This window comes from Uloborus diversus, chromosome 8, assembly GCF_026930045.1.
Source record: "Uloborus diversus isolate 005 chromosome 8, Udiv.v.3.1, whole genome shotgun sequence".
NCBI classification, from domain to species: Eukaryota; Metazoa; Arthropoda; class Arachnida; order Araneae; family Uloboridae; genus Uloborus; species Uloborus diversus.
This window is the reverse complement of record NC_072738.1, coordinates 14,014,110-14,029,095: the sequence shown is the minus strand read 5'-3', so window position 1 is coordinate 14,029,095 and position 14,986 is coordinate 14,014,110. Positions and strand designations below refer to the sequence as shown.

General features: G+C 31.7%; 1 protein-coding gene across 1 annotated transcript in view; it reads right to left on the bottom strand.

The window, feature by feature from the left end:
- The window catches only part of LOC129227937 (midasin-like), a 260,168-nt gene that overhangs the window by 186,806 nt on the left and 58,376 nt on the right, over positions 1–14,986 (bottom strand). The window contains exons 15-20 of the mRNA XM_054862559.1: positions 12,208–12,416; positions 10,305–10,427; positions 8,687–8,884; positions 5,569–5,676; positions 1,978–2,058; positions 1,546–1,782 (exon numbers count right to left, since the gene is read on the bottom strand). Of these exons, the coding sequence (XP_054718534.1) occupies positions 1,546–1,782; positions 1,978–2,058; positions 5,569–5,676; positions 8,687–8,884; positions 10,305–10,427; positions 12,208–12,416 (956 nt within the window). The remainder of the gene's footprint in view (positions 1–1,545; positions 1,783–1,977; positions 2,059–5,568; positions 5,677–8,686; positions 8,885–10,304; positions 10,428–12,207; positions 12,417–14,986) is intronic.

Sequence of the window (14,986 nt, the reverse complement as noted above, 5' to 3'; positions counted from 1 at the left end):
TGCAGAATTAAACAGGCATTACTGATTGTAATTTGCTCGCTTATATGCTTGATCTAAATTGCTTGTGATTGAAATTATCCTGTGCTTCAAGAAGAAAGTGCCAGAATTTTACTTGCCAATATTAATATAGTTTTTGTACCTATGTAACAGCTTTGCAAAACAAACTGACTCCATTTCTCAAAACTTATTTTTTTCAGTCAAATTTTTACCACTACCCCAGTTACTACATGGTGGACCAGTTTAAAAAAATATACAATAGATGAAAGTTTCATGAACATTGCTTGTTCCTTGATGCATTTCTTGCTAGCTCTTCTGTTGCAAAAATGTTCTAAAGTTTTCTCATCTCTGCATATTAAATTGAGAAACTATTTAGATTTTAGAAACCACCCTTTCTAAGAGGCAACTGCAGAGTCCAAACAATGTAACATTTGATTTTGAATTATGATAATATTGTTATTAAATTGTGCTTTGGTTAACAATTATTTTTTCCGTGCATCCGTTATGTCAATAATTAATTTTTTGTCATTTTGTAAGTTTTTGCCAGCCTCAGTCACAAATGTCGCAGAAAGTGGTTTTTGCCATGCCGGTTTGAACTGGTTTCTACCAGTGGTTTTAACCGCCTTGGCAGAAACTTACTAACCCTGCTTTAAATGTATTTTTGAAGTTGTTTGTAAATATCTCATTAATAAATGAAACTTAATTATTTTTGCAACACCAAGAGATCTGATTAAAAACAACAAAATTGATGAAAATATATGTGTCAGTGATGATCCAAATTTTAATTTTTTGGTCCGATTTTGGTGAAAAAAAATTAGTGAAATTTTTTCTTTCTATGATAAAAAGAACTTTTTTTTTTGGACATTTCTCTCTTGTATACTTTTTTTTCCAAAAAAATTCAGTCACAACGCACGAGCATGTTTTGCTATCACAAATCTAATCTAATATTCCTTTGGTCTAAAGGACTTCCCTGGGAATGATTTGGAAAATGGAGGGGTTTTTTTTTTCCTCCTGATATCTTGCTTTTAGAGGAATTGATTGAACTAAAAGTGATAAAAGAAATTTTTCTAATGGGCTGATTTTAAGACATGAAATTTCCTGAAGTGGCCGCTTTTACTATAAAGAATATAGTGAAGGTGCCACAAAGTTGACGCAATTTGCTCCTGAACCGACCCCTGCAAATATTAACATCAAATTCAAAAACAAACTCGAAAATGCTGTTTAAAATGAATTTAAGCTTATGGGGGAACAAATAAAATGAATTAATTGAGGAACCTTACAAAGTTGATTTTATTTTTAAACTATTCTTCCAAGATTTGAAGGAAGTTGCTATGAAATGACCCTACTGTAACTACATATAAAATCAAATTTTAAAGTTAAGAATTCAGTCAAGTCTTACAACAAATTTTACACAGAGTCCCTGAGGTTGCACAAACTCGGATTGTTTAATAACAGTTTAAAAAAGTCCAGCTACGGTTAAATTTTCAAAGCTAAGAAAAAACTATTTAACTTCTCTAGCATTTCATGATGTAAAACAGGAATAATTACCAAAATTGCCATCCAATTCATCTCTATGCATTTCATTAATGATTCGAGGTATGGTAACTGTTCATGGGCAGCAACAAGCATTTTGGAGGTCGACCGATTTCTTCCTTTGCAAGGCACCAAAGAATAACCAAGCTGCACACACTTATCGAGCACATTTAGTTGTAACTGCCGATTTTTCAATGCATGATCAGAATCAAGTCCATGCCTTTTTATGACATTTGTGAAAATTTCACACACCTGAATAAAAAAAAAAAAACTAAATTAGATTGGATGAATTCAACATTTGAGAGTCATATAATCAAGGTTTCAATGTACTAACCTGTTTAATAAGACAATGATTAAGTTTTCATCACATTAATGTATAGTTTATGAGCATGGTCGATTTCTATACCATATATACAAGTTTTAATACAATTTAGAACAAGTTATTACCTGGTTTTTGTCCTCGATTGTTCTCATACGATCAGTATAAATTAATTTCACGTACTCTCCAATATTATATGAAGATTTAGGCTAAAAATAAATAAATAAATACATAAGGGCAAAAAAGTAGAAATATAAAATTTTCAGTCCATAAATTTAAAAAAAAGAAATGAAAAACACCAAGACATTTTTTAAAACAGCAGGAAAAAAGTCTATGCAAACTTTTCAGATATTTCTACCAATATCATAAAGATTGAAATCATTGTAAAATACAAGATGATGTATTTAATGTACAGATTTTATTCATAATACAGTTGGTTCAAGATATCCAAAAGTACTAGGAACCAAGGTAAATTTTCGATATAGAAACCAGAAACCAAAAAGTAAAATTTATATCTTTTTTGGGACACTCGCAATAGTAAATTTTAAAAAATATGCGCATGCATCATATACAAAATATGATACTAGAGAAAAACTTCTATTTTCTTCTTCAAAAGTACAAAAAAAGTATCATATAAACTACCCCCCCCCCCTTATCACTTGCAAAAATTCACATTTTTATAAATTTTGTAAGGAATAAGAGACCTATTGTTTTGTAACTTTTGTTACATAAAAGGTATGCTCTAGTTGTCATTTTTTAATGAAAATTATATCACTCAAGCATTAAGGAGTCCAGCACCAAATTGAAGAAAACAATAAGCTTTTGATCATCCTCTTAGTAAATAACATGGAATAAGGTGCAAATTTCAGAAATTAGTTTACGCTCTACGTAGAGTAACTTTACAGATTTTCGTGAAAGTATCACGAACAATCATGAAGACCAAAGCATTTCTTTCAAAAATATCAATTATGTTTGCATGTTTATGGCCATCCAAAATTTAGATATAAGTGAAAATTTGAGTTAGGGAAGTCAATTGAGAGTCGACTGTATATTTCTTTTATAAACTATTTTTGATAACCTATTTTTTAACATTATGGTGAGCTTTAGATATTACAAAATCATCAGCTTAAAAATATACCATTTGAAACAATTGGAATTTTTCGTGGAAACAAACTGAGAAAAAGCAAGTTGAAAACAGCAGACAAAAAATCAATATTAATATGATAGATAGTTAAAAATGTACCTGATTTTGTATCATAAGGTCACACCATCTGAACACATCTCGCAAATTAAATTCCCAAGGTGAACCAAGTCTTCCTATACGTTGAGCAACATTAACTTCGTGAGACACCTGAGGCAAAATTTACAAAATCTAATTAAGCTTTTAAAACTTTTCATTAACATTAAAATTATAATGACAGTAAAAGGAGCAGCTTATCACTTTATTTATATGCAAGAGACTTTTACTTATTTGTTAACATTTTTAATACTATACATCTATGTGAGTTATGAACAGAAAGTATGCATTATTTTTATCTTTGGTTATAACTTTCAACGTAATTATTTCTGTTCACTATTTTCCAAAAGGTCACTGACAGATTATGGATAGTATTTCTTTTAAATCAAAACATATTTTACTGCAGAAAGCTATCCTCATGACCTTGAAATTCAAACTGCTAAATAATTTTCCTTGGGAAAACTATTTCAATCATAAAATCTCCACCCTTCCCAAATAACACTTTTATTTATAGTTTTTCTTTGGCCTTGCTTATATTTATAAAAAGGAAAAATGGTCCATTGATCTTGATCTTATGATCTACACTTTTGGATATGTGTGTCCATGATCTACACTTTTGGATATGTGTGTCCATGATCTACACTTTTGGATATGTGTGTCCATATGTCTTTTATTTGGCATACAACAAAAATGAAAGGCTAATTAATATTGTTATTCTTTCCCTCCTTTACCCTTATGTGGTACCTAGTTTTGGACTATTTTTGATAGTCCCGCTTTTATTAAAGTCAGGGTTCATACTCAATTTGGATAAAAAATTTCCATGACTTTTCTAAGAATTTTTCATGACTTCATAAAAATTTTCATGACTTTTTTTACACGAAGAGAATAGTACTATTAAATGCTAAACTTGCCAATTTTTGGAAATGGGCTTTCGAAAAACTTTTATGTGAGTTCCACTACCTCATTGGAGGCTACTCATTGGAGGGTACTTACTTGTGACTGAAAAAATATCAGTGCACTGCAGAAACTAATAAATTATTCTTATTTGTCTTCATCATATCAATTCAAGTAGAGTAAAAATGCAATACATTGATGTTTAACTGTCTAACAAATATTTAATAAATAGGGCAGAATAGTAATGAATGGGACAAAATTTGAATAGGTCATTACTAAGTTACCAATAATAAATTTACTTCATAAAAACATTGCACTTTGGTGTCAATAGTGCATCTACTCAATCAATGTAACTAAACAATATACTATATTCGTTCATTAAAGTAAAGTCACGTTTTTCAATGTTTTCATTTTTCTAAATCAGATATTTCAGCTGGCCACAGGGGATTAGCGAGCTGTATGTTGGGCACCACTGTTTTAGAGTACTAGAATTCCCCTATTTCTATGTTCCATTGCCTGACTAAAATTTTTACTTTCTAAAGCCTTCAACATATTAAGATAAACTCAGGTAAATTTAATAATGAATTTTTTACAAGTAGGGTAACCGAACTCGGGTGCAATTGAATTACACTTTTTGAGGGGGCATGGCAAAATCAAGAAAGTGCAAGTCCACTACTGCAGAATATAAAATATAAAAAGTGGAGAAAAAAAATGGTGAATTCAAAATTAGTGATGTCCTAGTAGAAAAATCACATTACAAAAAACGGCGAGCGGCTGTTACAGAAGCGGATGAAATTGGATTCCAAAACTCGGACTTGTTTCTGAGATTGTTCAAGTTGTATGCAATATTACTAAACCACTCAATATTTCTAGTGCCCTTTTAGATATTGATACTTTCTTACTACTAAAAACATTTTTTCATGACTTTAAATAAATTTTCATGACTTTTAATGAAAATATTAATTTTCCATGACTTTTCCAGGTCTGAAATTTGTCTATGTTTCTTGACTTTCCAGAATTTCCATGACCCGTGCGAACCCTGTAAAGTTGTTCCCAGTCTCAAAGAGAAGAGCGTGCAAAATCAAACATCATTCTAGAGAACATTCAAGCTACTTTCTAGGGATTACTCAACCGATTTTTCATAATTATTGTAATTCATTTAATAAGGGCAAGAAAAACATGTTTTCAAATTCTGTACAACAACCTTTAGCTATAAAAGAACTATATAAACTAAACTAATGATTTGAACTAGGGGGACAAAACTGATATGCATATGAAATGATTCATAGAAAGTGCCCAAATCCCACATGTTATGAAAATATCCAGCAATGAATCTAAAAATAATTTTAATTACAGTTACAGGCAAATGATGGAAGTATGTTAAGGTAATTACTGTTTGCTCATTTCTGGGGAAAAAAAAAAGACTAGCGCAGACAAAAGCATTTTGAGAGTTAATTCTCCATAAAATACTAACAACTGATACTAAGAAAAATTTATATCTCCCTCCTCCCCCCAACATTGATCTATTTCGTAAGGTTTTAAGTGAGCCTCAACATGAACAAAAATTCAAAAAATGGTATATACTCACCGAATTATTAAATTCCACCATAGCAGAAACTACATCAAAATTAATGGCTTCATACTTAGTTGTAGCAATATGTGTCATATCCTCAAGTTCCATGGGGTTCATGTAAACCTATAAAAGTATAAAAAGTTAAGATCAAGAATCATAAATAAAACTAAAAGTAAATGCAACTGACTTTACAGTAAATGTAGTATCACAGCACGAGAATGCAATATGTGTGAAATGTTTGAAAACATACTTAAAATTATTATTATTATTTTTTCGTGGTGGGGAGGGGGAGCGAAAGGAAAGCTAAAACTAAAAAAAAGCATATTCAGTAAAAAGTATGTGCAAAATCTTATGTTACTTAAAAAAAGAAAAGGAAACTTTAAAAAGATAATTCTATACTATATTCTGGGTAGCAGAAATTGCCAGACATACCTCATAGTTTTTTCAGCGACCTGCAGATAATTGAACAAAAAGAAAAAAAAGAAAGAATATATAAATACAAGGGAAAAAAAAAGAAACACACCCTGGAAAAGATGGTTTGGAGATCCTTTTTTGACCGGAAAAGCAATAATTCTGCATTTCAGCTGGAAACATAGTCACCATATTTGGTCATTCACAAGTTCAAAGTAGACAAGATGCTTAAGTGCCTAAGTTTTCAAAATCAAAGCCGAATTGAATGTTTTATTTTTCTGCAAACTATTGAAAACAACGTAAAATGTGTTCCTAATCTTTTTTTTTTTTGGACTTTTAAAAATAATTTTCTTGAGAAATGAAAAATTTTATATTTAAAATTTCATCTTATACTCATTGCTTTGAATGCAGAAGTGAAAAACACTTATCAACTAAAGTGTAGTCTCATGAAGAGGTTTTTTTTTTTTTTTTTTTTTTCAAATTTTATTTTTGCAACAAATTCAGTCATTCAGTGCCTCAATTTTTGGCGTAGTCGCCATGTTTGGTCATTCCCAAGACGGTATGCAGGGTGTTCTGTTTTAATCTGCAAGACCTTTATTCTCGCAACCGTTAGTCCTAGATGCATACTTCCAATTGCAAAATCTTCAAAATCAAATGCGAAGTTAAGATATTGAAAGTTTGAAGGAAAAACAAAAATGAGTCAAAAAATGCAAAATTACAAAATTTTAATACGGGCCTTTGGTCCCCTAACTTATATTTAGAGAAATAATCTCCATTGAAAACTATTACCGACAAAAAATTCGACAATTTTGCGACAACTCTGCATATGATTTTGAAGATTTTTGCTATTGGAAGTATGCATCTAGGACTAACGGTCGCAAAAATAAAAGGTCTTTCAGGTTAAAACGGAACACCCTGCATATCTTTACGTGCCTACGTTTTCATAAAGGGAATTGGATAATTATTGCAATGCAAACTGTTGGAAGTTATGAAAATTTGCCATTTTTTCAGATAATTCTTAATTATCTTGAAAAATACAAAATTGTATCTTAGAATATTATCTCATCTTCACTGCTTTAGAAACTTAAGTGCTTAAAACCGACTATTTCAGCTAAATTGCAGTTTAAGGATTTTTAACTTATAACTACTTTTATGTAACAAATTCAAAATATATTTATAATCTTGAATTTTTCATGTTGATGCCATGTTTGGTTACTAGACAAATAGAGAAGACTATGATTTTCCTAAGTTTTCAAAAACAGGGTTGGATGTTTTCCTCAGTACAAATTATTGAAAATAACATAAAATGTTCAGTAAATCATGTTTTTTTTTTATATTATTTCCTTGACTTGTACTTGATCTTCATTGCTGAAACTTTCATCTAAAATGCAGTTTCCTGTCAACTTCTCATTTTCTAATTTATTTATTTATTCACATTTAAATAAAAATGTATTGAATAATTGTTTTTCATAGTGTGCCGAGTTTCATTTATTTTTATGAACGTAGTGAAAACAGCTCCCCCCCCCCCTTTATACTTTAAAACTTCGCAACAGTGGTGGCCACTAAGTTTTTCAGGTCTAGTGGCCACAGGCCAGTTGGAAAATTTCTGAGTATTGACCTTTACGAGGGACTTGTGTGTTCTATGAAAACTTAGAATCAAAGTAATAATAACGCTGCAGATTATTTTCAACTGCCCAAAATAGTGTTGTAGATTGGCTAGAAAGTTTCTGCTACTGGGACAATATTCAGGCAAATTATTCGTGGGAAAACAGAAAATTTGGTACAGGAAATTTCTGAAGCATACTCACATAAATGTTTGGAGGGTTCATGAAAAAATATCTGAAAGTTTGTCATGTTTTAAACTAAAACATGTAATACCTAAATGTACAAAATTTTGTACCATATACAATAATTATTTTCATAAGCATACAGGACACATTTTCATGGGTTTCACACTAGATATTCAGTATCAATATGTTACGGATTAAGTATGAATAACGGGTAAACCCAGCCTTAACCGGATAAAGTGGGGATTAGCCACTCCTTGCAGCTAAACCCCAAGAGCTGCTAATGTTTTCCACTTTAACCGGCTAAAACCGAGTTTAACCAACCCCAGTTGGTTAAAGCCCAAGTTATGTTGCATAATTTTATATCAGCAACATATTATAAGGTAGTACACAAATAAAAGTAAACCGTGAATAAAGACATTTAGTTACAAATAAAAAAAAAAATTAATAGTAATCAACGAATAAGGACATTACGTTATTAATAAAAATTCTTATTTTGCATATCATTAGAGCTGACAAAGTCTACAGTTGTTTGCCATTGGCAAATGCCAATAAATCTGTAAAGAATAAAGCAAGAAAAAAATACATCTGAGCTATTCACAAGCAAAACTTATTCATTTCCAAGAATTATCTTTATCTATTTCCAGCATCTTTCACATTGTGGAGTTAGGAGTCATCCACAAATGAAACCATTTGACAAGGGGAAGGATAACAAGAGGTGCAACATCACACATTTTTTTCTGACAATATATTTATGAAAAATAGAGTGATAAGTAACAAGGAATGGGTAGAGGGTAAGTTGAAGAGTTACACTTTGTAACAAAAGGGGGAAAGGGGCCAAAAATGCTGAAAAATAAGTTACATCACTTATGAACCTGCTTAATATCTTTAGTAATTGACCAGTTCGTTTCAAGTCCAGGAATAGAAAAACTGACCTGAGTAAATCTGTTCAGGAACGATTGAGGCAATCCCTTTCTTGAGCCACCCTGAAAATAAGGGTTCTGGCAACCAAATATTCTGGAAGAAAATTTCTCAATAGGGAATGTCTTGCCCAACTCGGGTATGTGTAACTCACTTCGGTGATCTAAGCAAGCATTAAGTCCTTCCAGAACTGACTGGGACGCTAAATTCAACTGGAAAAATAAAAGGAATACATAAGTTTATAAAGTAAAATCAAAATTTTATAATGCTTAGCTCATTATACTTACTCATAAATATGAAAAAAATTAGATAATATCCCAAGCATAATTTTTACTCATTGCTGCAATTCAATTGAAAATTGATATTATTCCCATTAACTACAATAAATATCTTGTTGCTGACAGAGTATTGTAACCAGTAGTGTTCCCATAGGGTATACTCCATATACTCTCAAACATTTTTTAGACATATAGCGTATACCCTCGAGCTTCAAAAATTTTCATATGACATATTATATATATGATCGCATGCACATATTGTGCATAATGGATTACTGGGAGTACACCATCAGAAAAATTGATGGGAACATTCCTGATTGTAACTTAAACTCTTGTTTGTTTCTGTGGGTTTTTTTTTTCCTTTCTTTTTACAAAAATTGATATATTGATGAGCTAATTGATGAGCTATGATAAAATAGTATATGTTGCATGTTTTAAAATAAACAAAAAAAAAAAAAAAAATTCTGCAACAGTTTTTACTCCTACAAAAAAAACTAGCTCATGAGCTTCAAACATACTTGCCAACCTTGAAAGAAAAAAAAAAACAGGAGATTCCACTAGAGGTACTTATATAGGTGATTCACCAGCAACATATCTTCACAACAGAATCATTAAATTATGCTTCTAAATAACATAAATAATAAATTTAAAGTGAAATGGGGATTTTTCGCAGATGTAAGCTAATTGGTAGTAGCAAGAAAAATATACTGCAAAGGAGTGAATTTGCTGAAAGTTTCATACTTTCCCCAGACTTTACCAAAAAAATACCTACAAAAATTTCATTTCTGAAATCCGAAAAAAAAAAAAAAAAATCAATATATGATTAAAATAAAATATAAAATAAGTAGGTATAGGGTAGCACATGTTAAAAAAAACTTCAAATTTTCAGAATAACTAAAATATTTTCAAGATGCAAAAAGATAGAAATCGGCTGCAATTTTCGGAAAGCATGTGCTTCGTTGAACATTCAAAGTGAAAAGCTTTCAAAAAATTAATTTTTACTGAATGAGTTATTAATTGGAAAAATTCTTATTCCCTGACATTGGTAGACTAGAAAAGGGCGCCATCTATTGAGAAGAAAGTGAAACTTTTTAATGATTGACTGAAAAAACTGCAAAAACGGGAAATCAGGAGATGGAAGCAAAAAACTGGAGTCTCCCGTTAAAAACAGTAGAGTTGGCAAGTATGTTGAAGGTATTCTAGTAGAACCAAATCCAACTTAGGTTGACCTCAGGGGGTATAGTGGACAGCAGTAAAATTTTCTGAAGACTGTAAAAGTTTCGGAAACTTCAGGTTCCAAGAGAGGCACTAAAAAATTCCAAAAAGCACTTAAAATGAAGGAAGACAAATATACCTCATCAAGCAGAATCCAATCCCCTTGTACAATGGCCTGAAGCAAAGGGCCATCGTGCCATTCAAACTCTCCTCTTTCACCACCTTCTTTGGGTAAATCTGAACCAAAGAGATCAGATACATCCTGAAAGAAAAAGGGCACAGAATTTAACTCTCAAAACAAGCAGTAAAAGGAAATTTTTGTAAGTTACACAGTAGAGTAGGGGGAGAGTTTTAATTTCAACATTTTTATAAATTGTTCTTATTTTTTATGTAATTATTTCAAATTAAACCTGACTGTAATGGTAATAGTTTATACTTCATTCCATTGAAAATAACTTTTAAAAATCATTATTTGGAGTTACTAATGAATTTATCACAGAAAATTAAATCCTGATTTTTTATTCATAACTAAGATATTTGTTCAAGAATTAGCTGTACAATATTGCACTCCCAATGCATGAAGGCTACAACTCAAAATGAAACATTTTTTTGAGGAGAGGTATTGGAAAATCAACATTTTTTTTAGTTCGCTTTCACTTTCCTTTATCTAATGCTGATAACATTTTGGATTAAGTAATCTTATGTGCTGGGTCTTATTTTGAAATTTTGGAACCTGATTCATCCGTATTGGCCCCCTTGGATAGCAAACACAATAAAAGTGTTTTCTCAAGATTCTCAATCGCACATCCTTTTCTCCTCGCATGGGTTCCCAGGAGCAATGGTGTACCCTACCCTTATGAAAATTGCATTGCTACAGTCAGCACCATGTCCCTGTGGGCACTACTGGCATTTACATGCTTACAGGCAGCAGTACACTGAAGATATGAACAAATGATTATCAACCTTTATGACACTCTCTAGCCAGATACACATGTGGCAACTATTTTACATTGCAAACAACATATTATTGATATTTTATTTATGTTACTAGTATATTTACATTCTATATATATATATATATTGTAGCTGAACCCATTATACAAACAATCTTCTACTTCCCTAAACATTTTACAATTACTTGCAAAAAGAGAGTAACTTTTATTTTAGGTCGTACCATGTACCTGCTCAAAAAAAGGTTAATACATCGTGCCAAGGTTTTTGAAGGACTTGACTAGGCTACAGGGGTTAAACTAGAGGGGGCAGGCAGGGCTTGTGACAGACATTCCAAATTTTATGGGTGTTGAGCTGCCGAAGTCATACGAACAAATTTCTTTTCCGAGAATAAAAAGGGCAACTTATGTGAAACCTACCGAAAAAACAATAAAATGAAAAAAAGGAATGGAAGTGAAAGAATCAAGTATGTAATGGAGAGGGTTTCGAAAAATTTCTTGGAATTATTCCGAAATTGAAGTTCTAAAACGAAATTTTAAAGAACCTCGTTCAACAGATAAAGTTGAGTTGCTTTACACAAAATGCTATGCGCCCCCCCCCCCCCCTCAAGCATGAACAAATCAGATAAATAGTACGAGGTAAGTGAAAAAATCAACCGCCCTTTCCTTAAAACATTTCTAGATCTGCCCTTGGTTAAAGGTACAAAAACAGAAAGACATTATCTAATTTGAATATTGTTAAATGATACTTTTACTTTCATATTTTACTCATTCTTGGGAAAAAAGTACTGCATTATAATTGTTAAAATACAAAGGTCTGAAGACAAGTCTGCTTTTCCAGTGAAAAACATCCAAGGATTTTTTTTTTTTTTCACACCATAAATGGAATTTAAATGAAATTGTCAGTAATTTCAAAATATGCTTTTTCCAATGCTTTAAATACCAACGTTAATGTGTTATATACATATTACAGCCGCTGCCAATGCAAGTTTAATTTTGTATTTTAAAAATATAGAATTTTTTGTGTTATCTTTAGACAGTGCTTCAATATATGGATTACTGCAAATTAGCATACAACTTTTTAAAACTTACCGTTTGTTCAGACAAATTGATCCTCACTAAGCGATGACCAGTGATTTCAGCTAAAACTGAAACCAAACTTGTTTTGCCGACTCCCGGGCTCCCTTCCAAAAGAATGGGTTTCGGCAATTGCATTGCACGTAAAATTCGAAGTAGATTCGTTTTCGGAGTCTTAGCTTCTAGGATATATTGGCGTCTCCAACTGTTTTCATTAACATATTCTGTTGGGGAGAAACAAGATGCAATCATGTAATGCAGTAGAAGTAAGAAAAGTTACAAAACATCGTACAGCTGCTTTGCTAAGAACTAAAAGTAGAATTAAAGATACAAAAATCAAAGTCTGCAAAATCCACAGAAACATAGAATTTGAAACAATTGGAATGTACAGTGAAACTTCGGTAACTCGACATGCGGATAACTCGACGTCCTTGGTAACTCGACATTTACTTTTCTCATGGTTGGCTCAATGCTGATTTGAATGGGTGAAAACCTCTCTAACTTGACACTCAATTGCCAAGAACCCCTATTAGTCAACATCTAATTTCTCCTCTCTAGTCTAATTTTTGCTACCAACATTCCTTCATATTGACCTTTTCTCAGAATTTTAAGCTGCCATTTCTTAGTAACTCGATCCTTTTCAGGAAAAATCTTTTAGAGAATTCCATTTCTTATCCAGAGGAGTTGCCACCACACTTTGTGCTGTTAGTGCAATTTCAAAAGGCTAGGTACGGGTTTGATAAACATACCCAATGTAGTCCTGCAGAGAAAGAAGGCACCATGGCATGTTTTTCAAACAAGTATGTGAGCAGGACTTTTTATCTTTAACAGACCTGACTACAAGCTTTTAATGTCTTTTCAAAAATTATGGATTTATTTCTTACGAGGTATTCAAATAATATTAGAGATTTTATTACGTACTTTTCAAAGAAAAGGAAAGGGAGTTCATTTACTGGAATCAATTTTCATAGTATGAATATTAAACATAAGTGAAAGAGAAACTTTATAATTAGGAATTAAAATTGCGGAATCTCAGTAAGTTGACGTACTTTTAAGTCAACATGTTTTCATGTTCCCTTGGGGTGACAAATAGCTGAGGTTCCACTGTTATCTGGAACTAAAGGGTGATTTCTATATCTTAGTAAATATTTTGGGGTATCTTCTTGGTCAATCATGTAGAAGCTCAACTAAGTTTTCAAGAAATACATTCTCTATAAAAGTTGTATCTTGAATAACAGTTTTTAGATTTTTATTATTATTATCCTTAGTGTAGATACACAAACCTATGGACACGAAACAGTAAAACAGCAATATCCATACCTACCAACCTTCTGAGAAAAAAAATCGGGTAGATTTTTTACTATCCCTTTAAGTACAATCATATAGAAGCTCTTTACTTCATAAATGCATAAAATAATTGAAACATGAAACAGAAGACTAAAAGCTGAATTAACGCTTAATATACAGTTAAAACTTATTTTTGGTCCAACTTAATAAGTATCGATACTGTTGCTAGATTTTGACACGGGTGCAAAATATGTCCGATTCGGGGATCTAGGATCGGGGGAAATTTGAACCACCTGGGGAAATTTTGCTGATTCGATTTTTTTTTTTTTACTTTCTGATTTTTCTTTGCAAGTGTCTTTTGAATACCTTCTTTTGCATCACCACTCTTTATTATTTCATTAACTATTTGTTGGATAATAATTTACATCTAATAATAAATATTAGATAAAAGGTTTAAATTTAAACTTACATGTATTCACTTTTAAGATACCTAGTTCTACAAGCTACCAGTTCATTTTATTAGTTTTAAAGATCCAATTGTTTTTTTTGTTTTTTTCAAAATTATCTATACCTATAGCAACAGGAATGAATTGTTATCCGAAACATAAAACATACGGTAAAATTTTGGGGACATTTTTATATAGATTGGGGGAAATGTTGTCGGTAAAAACATTTTCTGCACCCCTGGATTTCGATGCATTTAAATTTAAGCAGGAAACTTTCAAACCACGGACTACAGAAATCAGGACAATCTTCACAAACACTATTTTACAGGGGCTTTTTTGCTACATTCCCTAAATAAAGGGATTCCCCAAAGATTTATAAAATCCAGTAGATTTTTAATAAAAATCGAGAAACCGGGAAAAATACTTAAAATCTGGAAAACTACTGAAAAAACAGTAATGTTGGCAAGTTTTGTGTTTCTAAAAAACTCTCTAAAAGTAAAATTCTAAAAGACAATAAAATTAAATAACAACTATAACATTAAAAACATTTAAAAAGTCAACAGTCAGTTAAAAGTTAATTGAAAAGAGTTCCCTCCCAATGAATGTGTTAGGGTTATGCTTTCTATTCGTTACATATTGTACAAAGTGGAAAAACTTTTTCTCTAGCCATGAACATGAGTTTCCTACTGTGTCCGTAGTCTTGATAGATATGAAGACTTGCAGCATCTGGAATCAATCAATGTTCCTGGCTTGTCCGCTATATACCAATGGTGGGAGGACACTCATTGGATGCCCTATTCCTTTGAAACCTTCTTCTAATGAGATTTAAAATGATCAAAATCCGCATTGGAAACAGCTGTAGCCTAAGCAGGTTTATTGGTAGTCTCACTTCCCTCCAGCCTAATATGCGAAGGGATACATTGAAAAGTTATTTTAGGAATCCTTTTGAACTGATTTAGTGCAGGTCAAAAGAATTGAACAGTAACAGTCTTAAGAGCATTTCAACACACAGTTACCTAAAAGCCAACAGTAGCACAGTTACCTAAAAGCCAACATAGTGC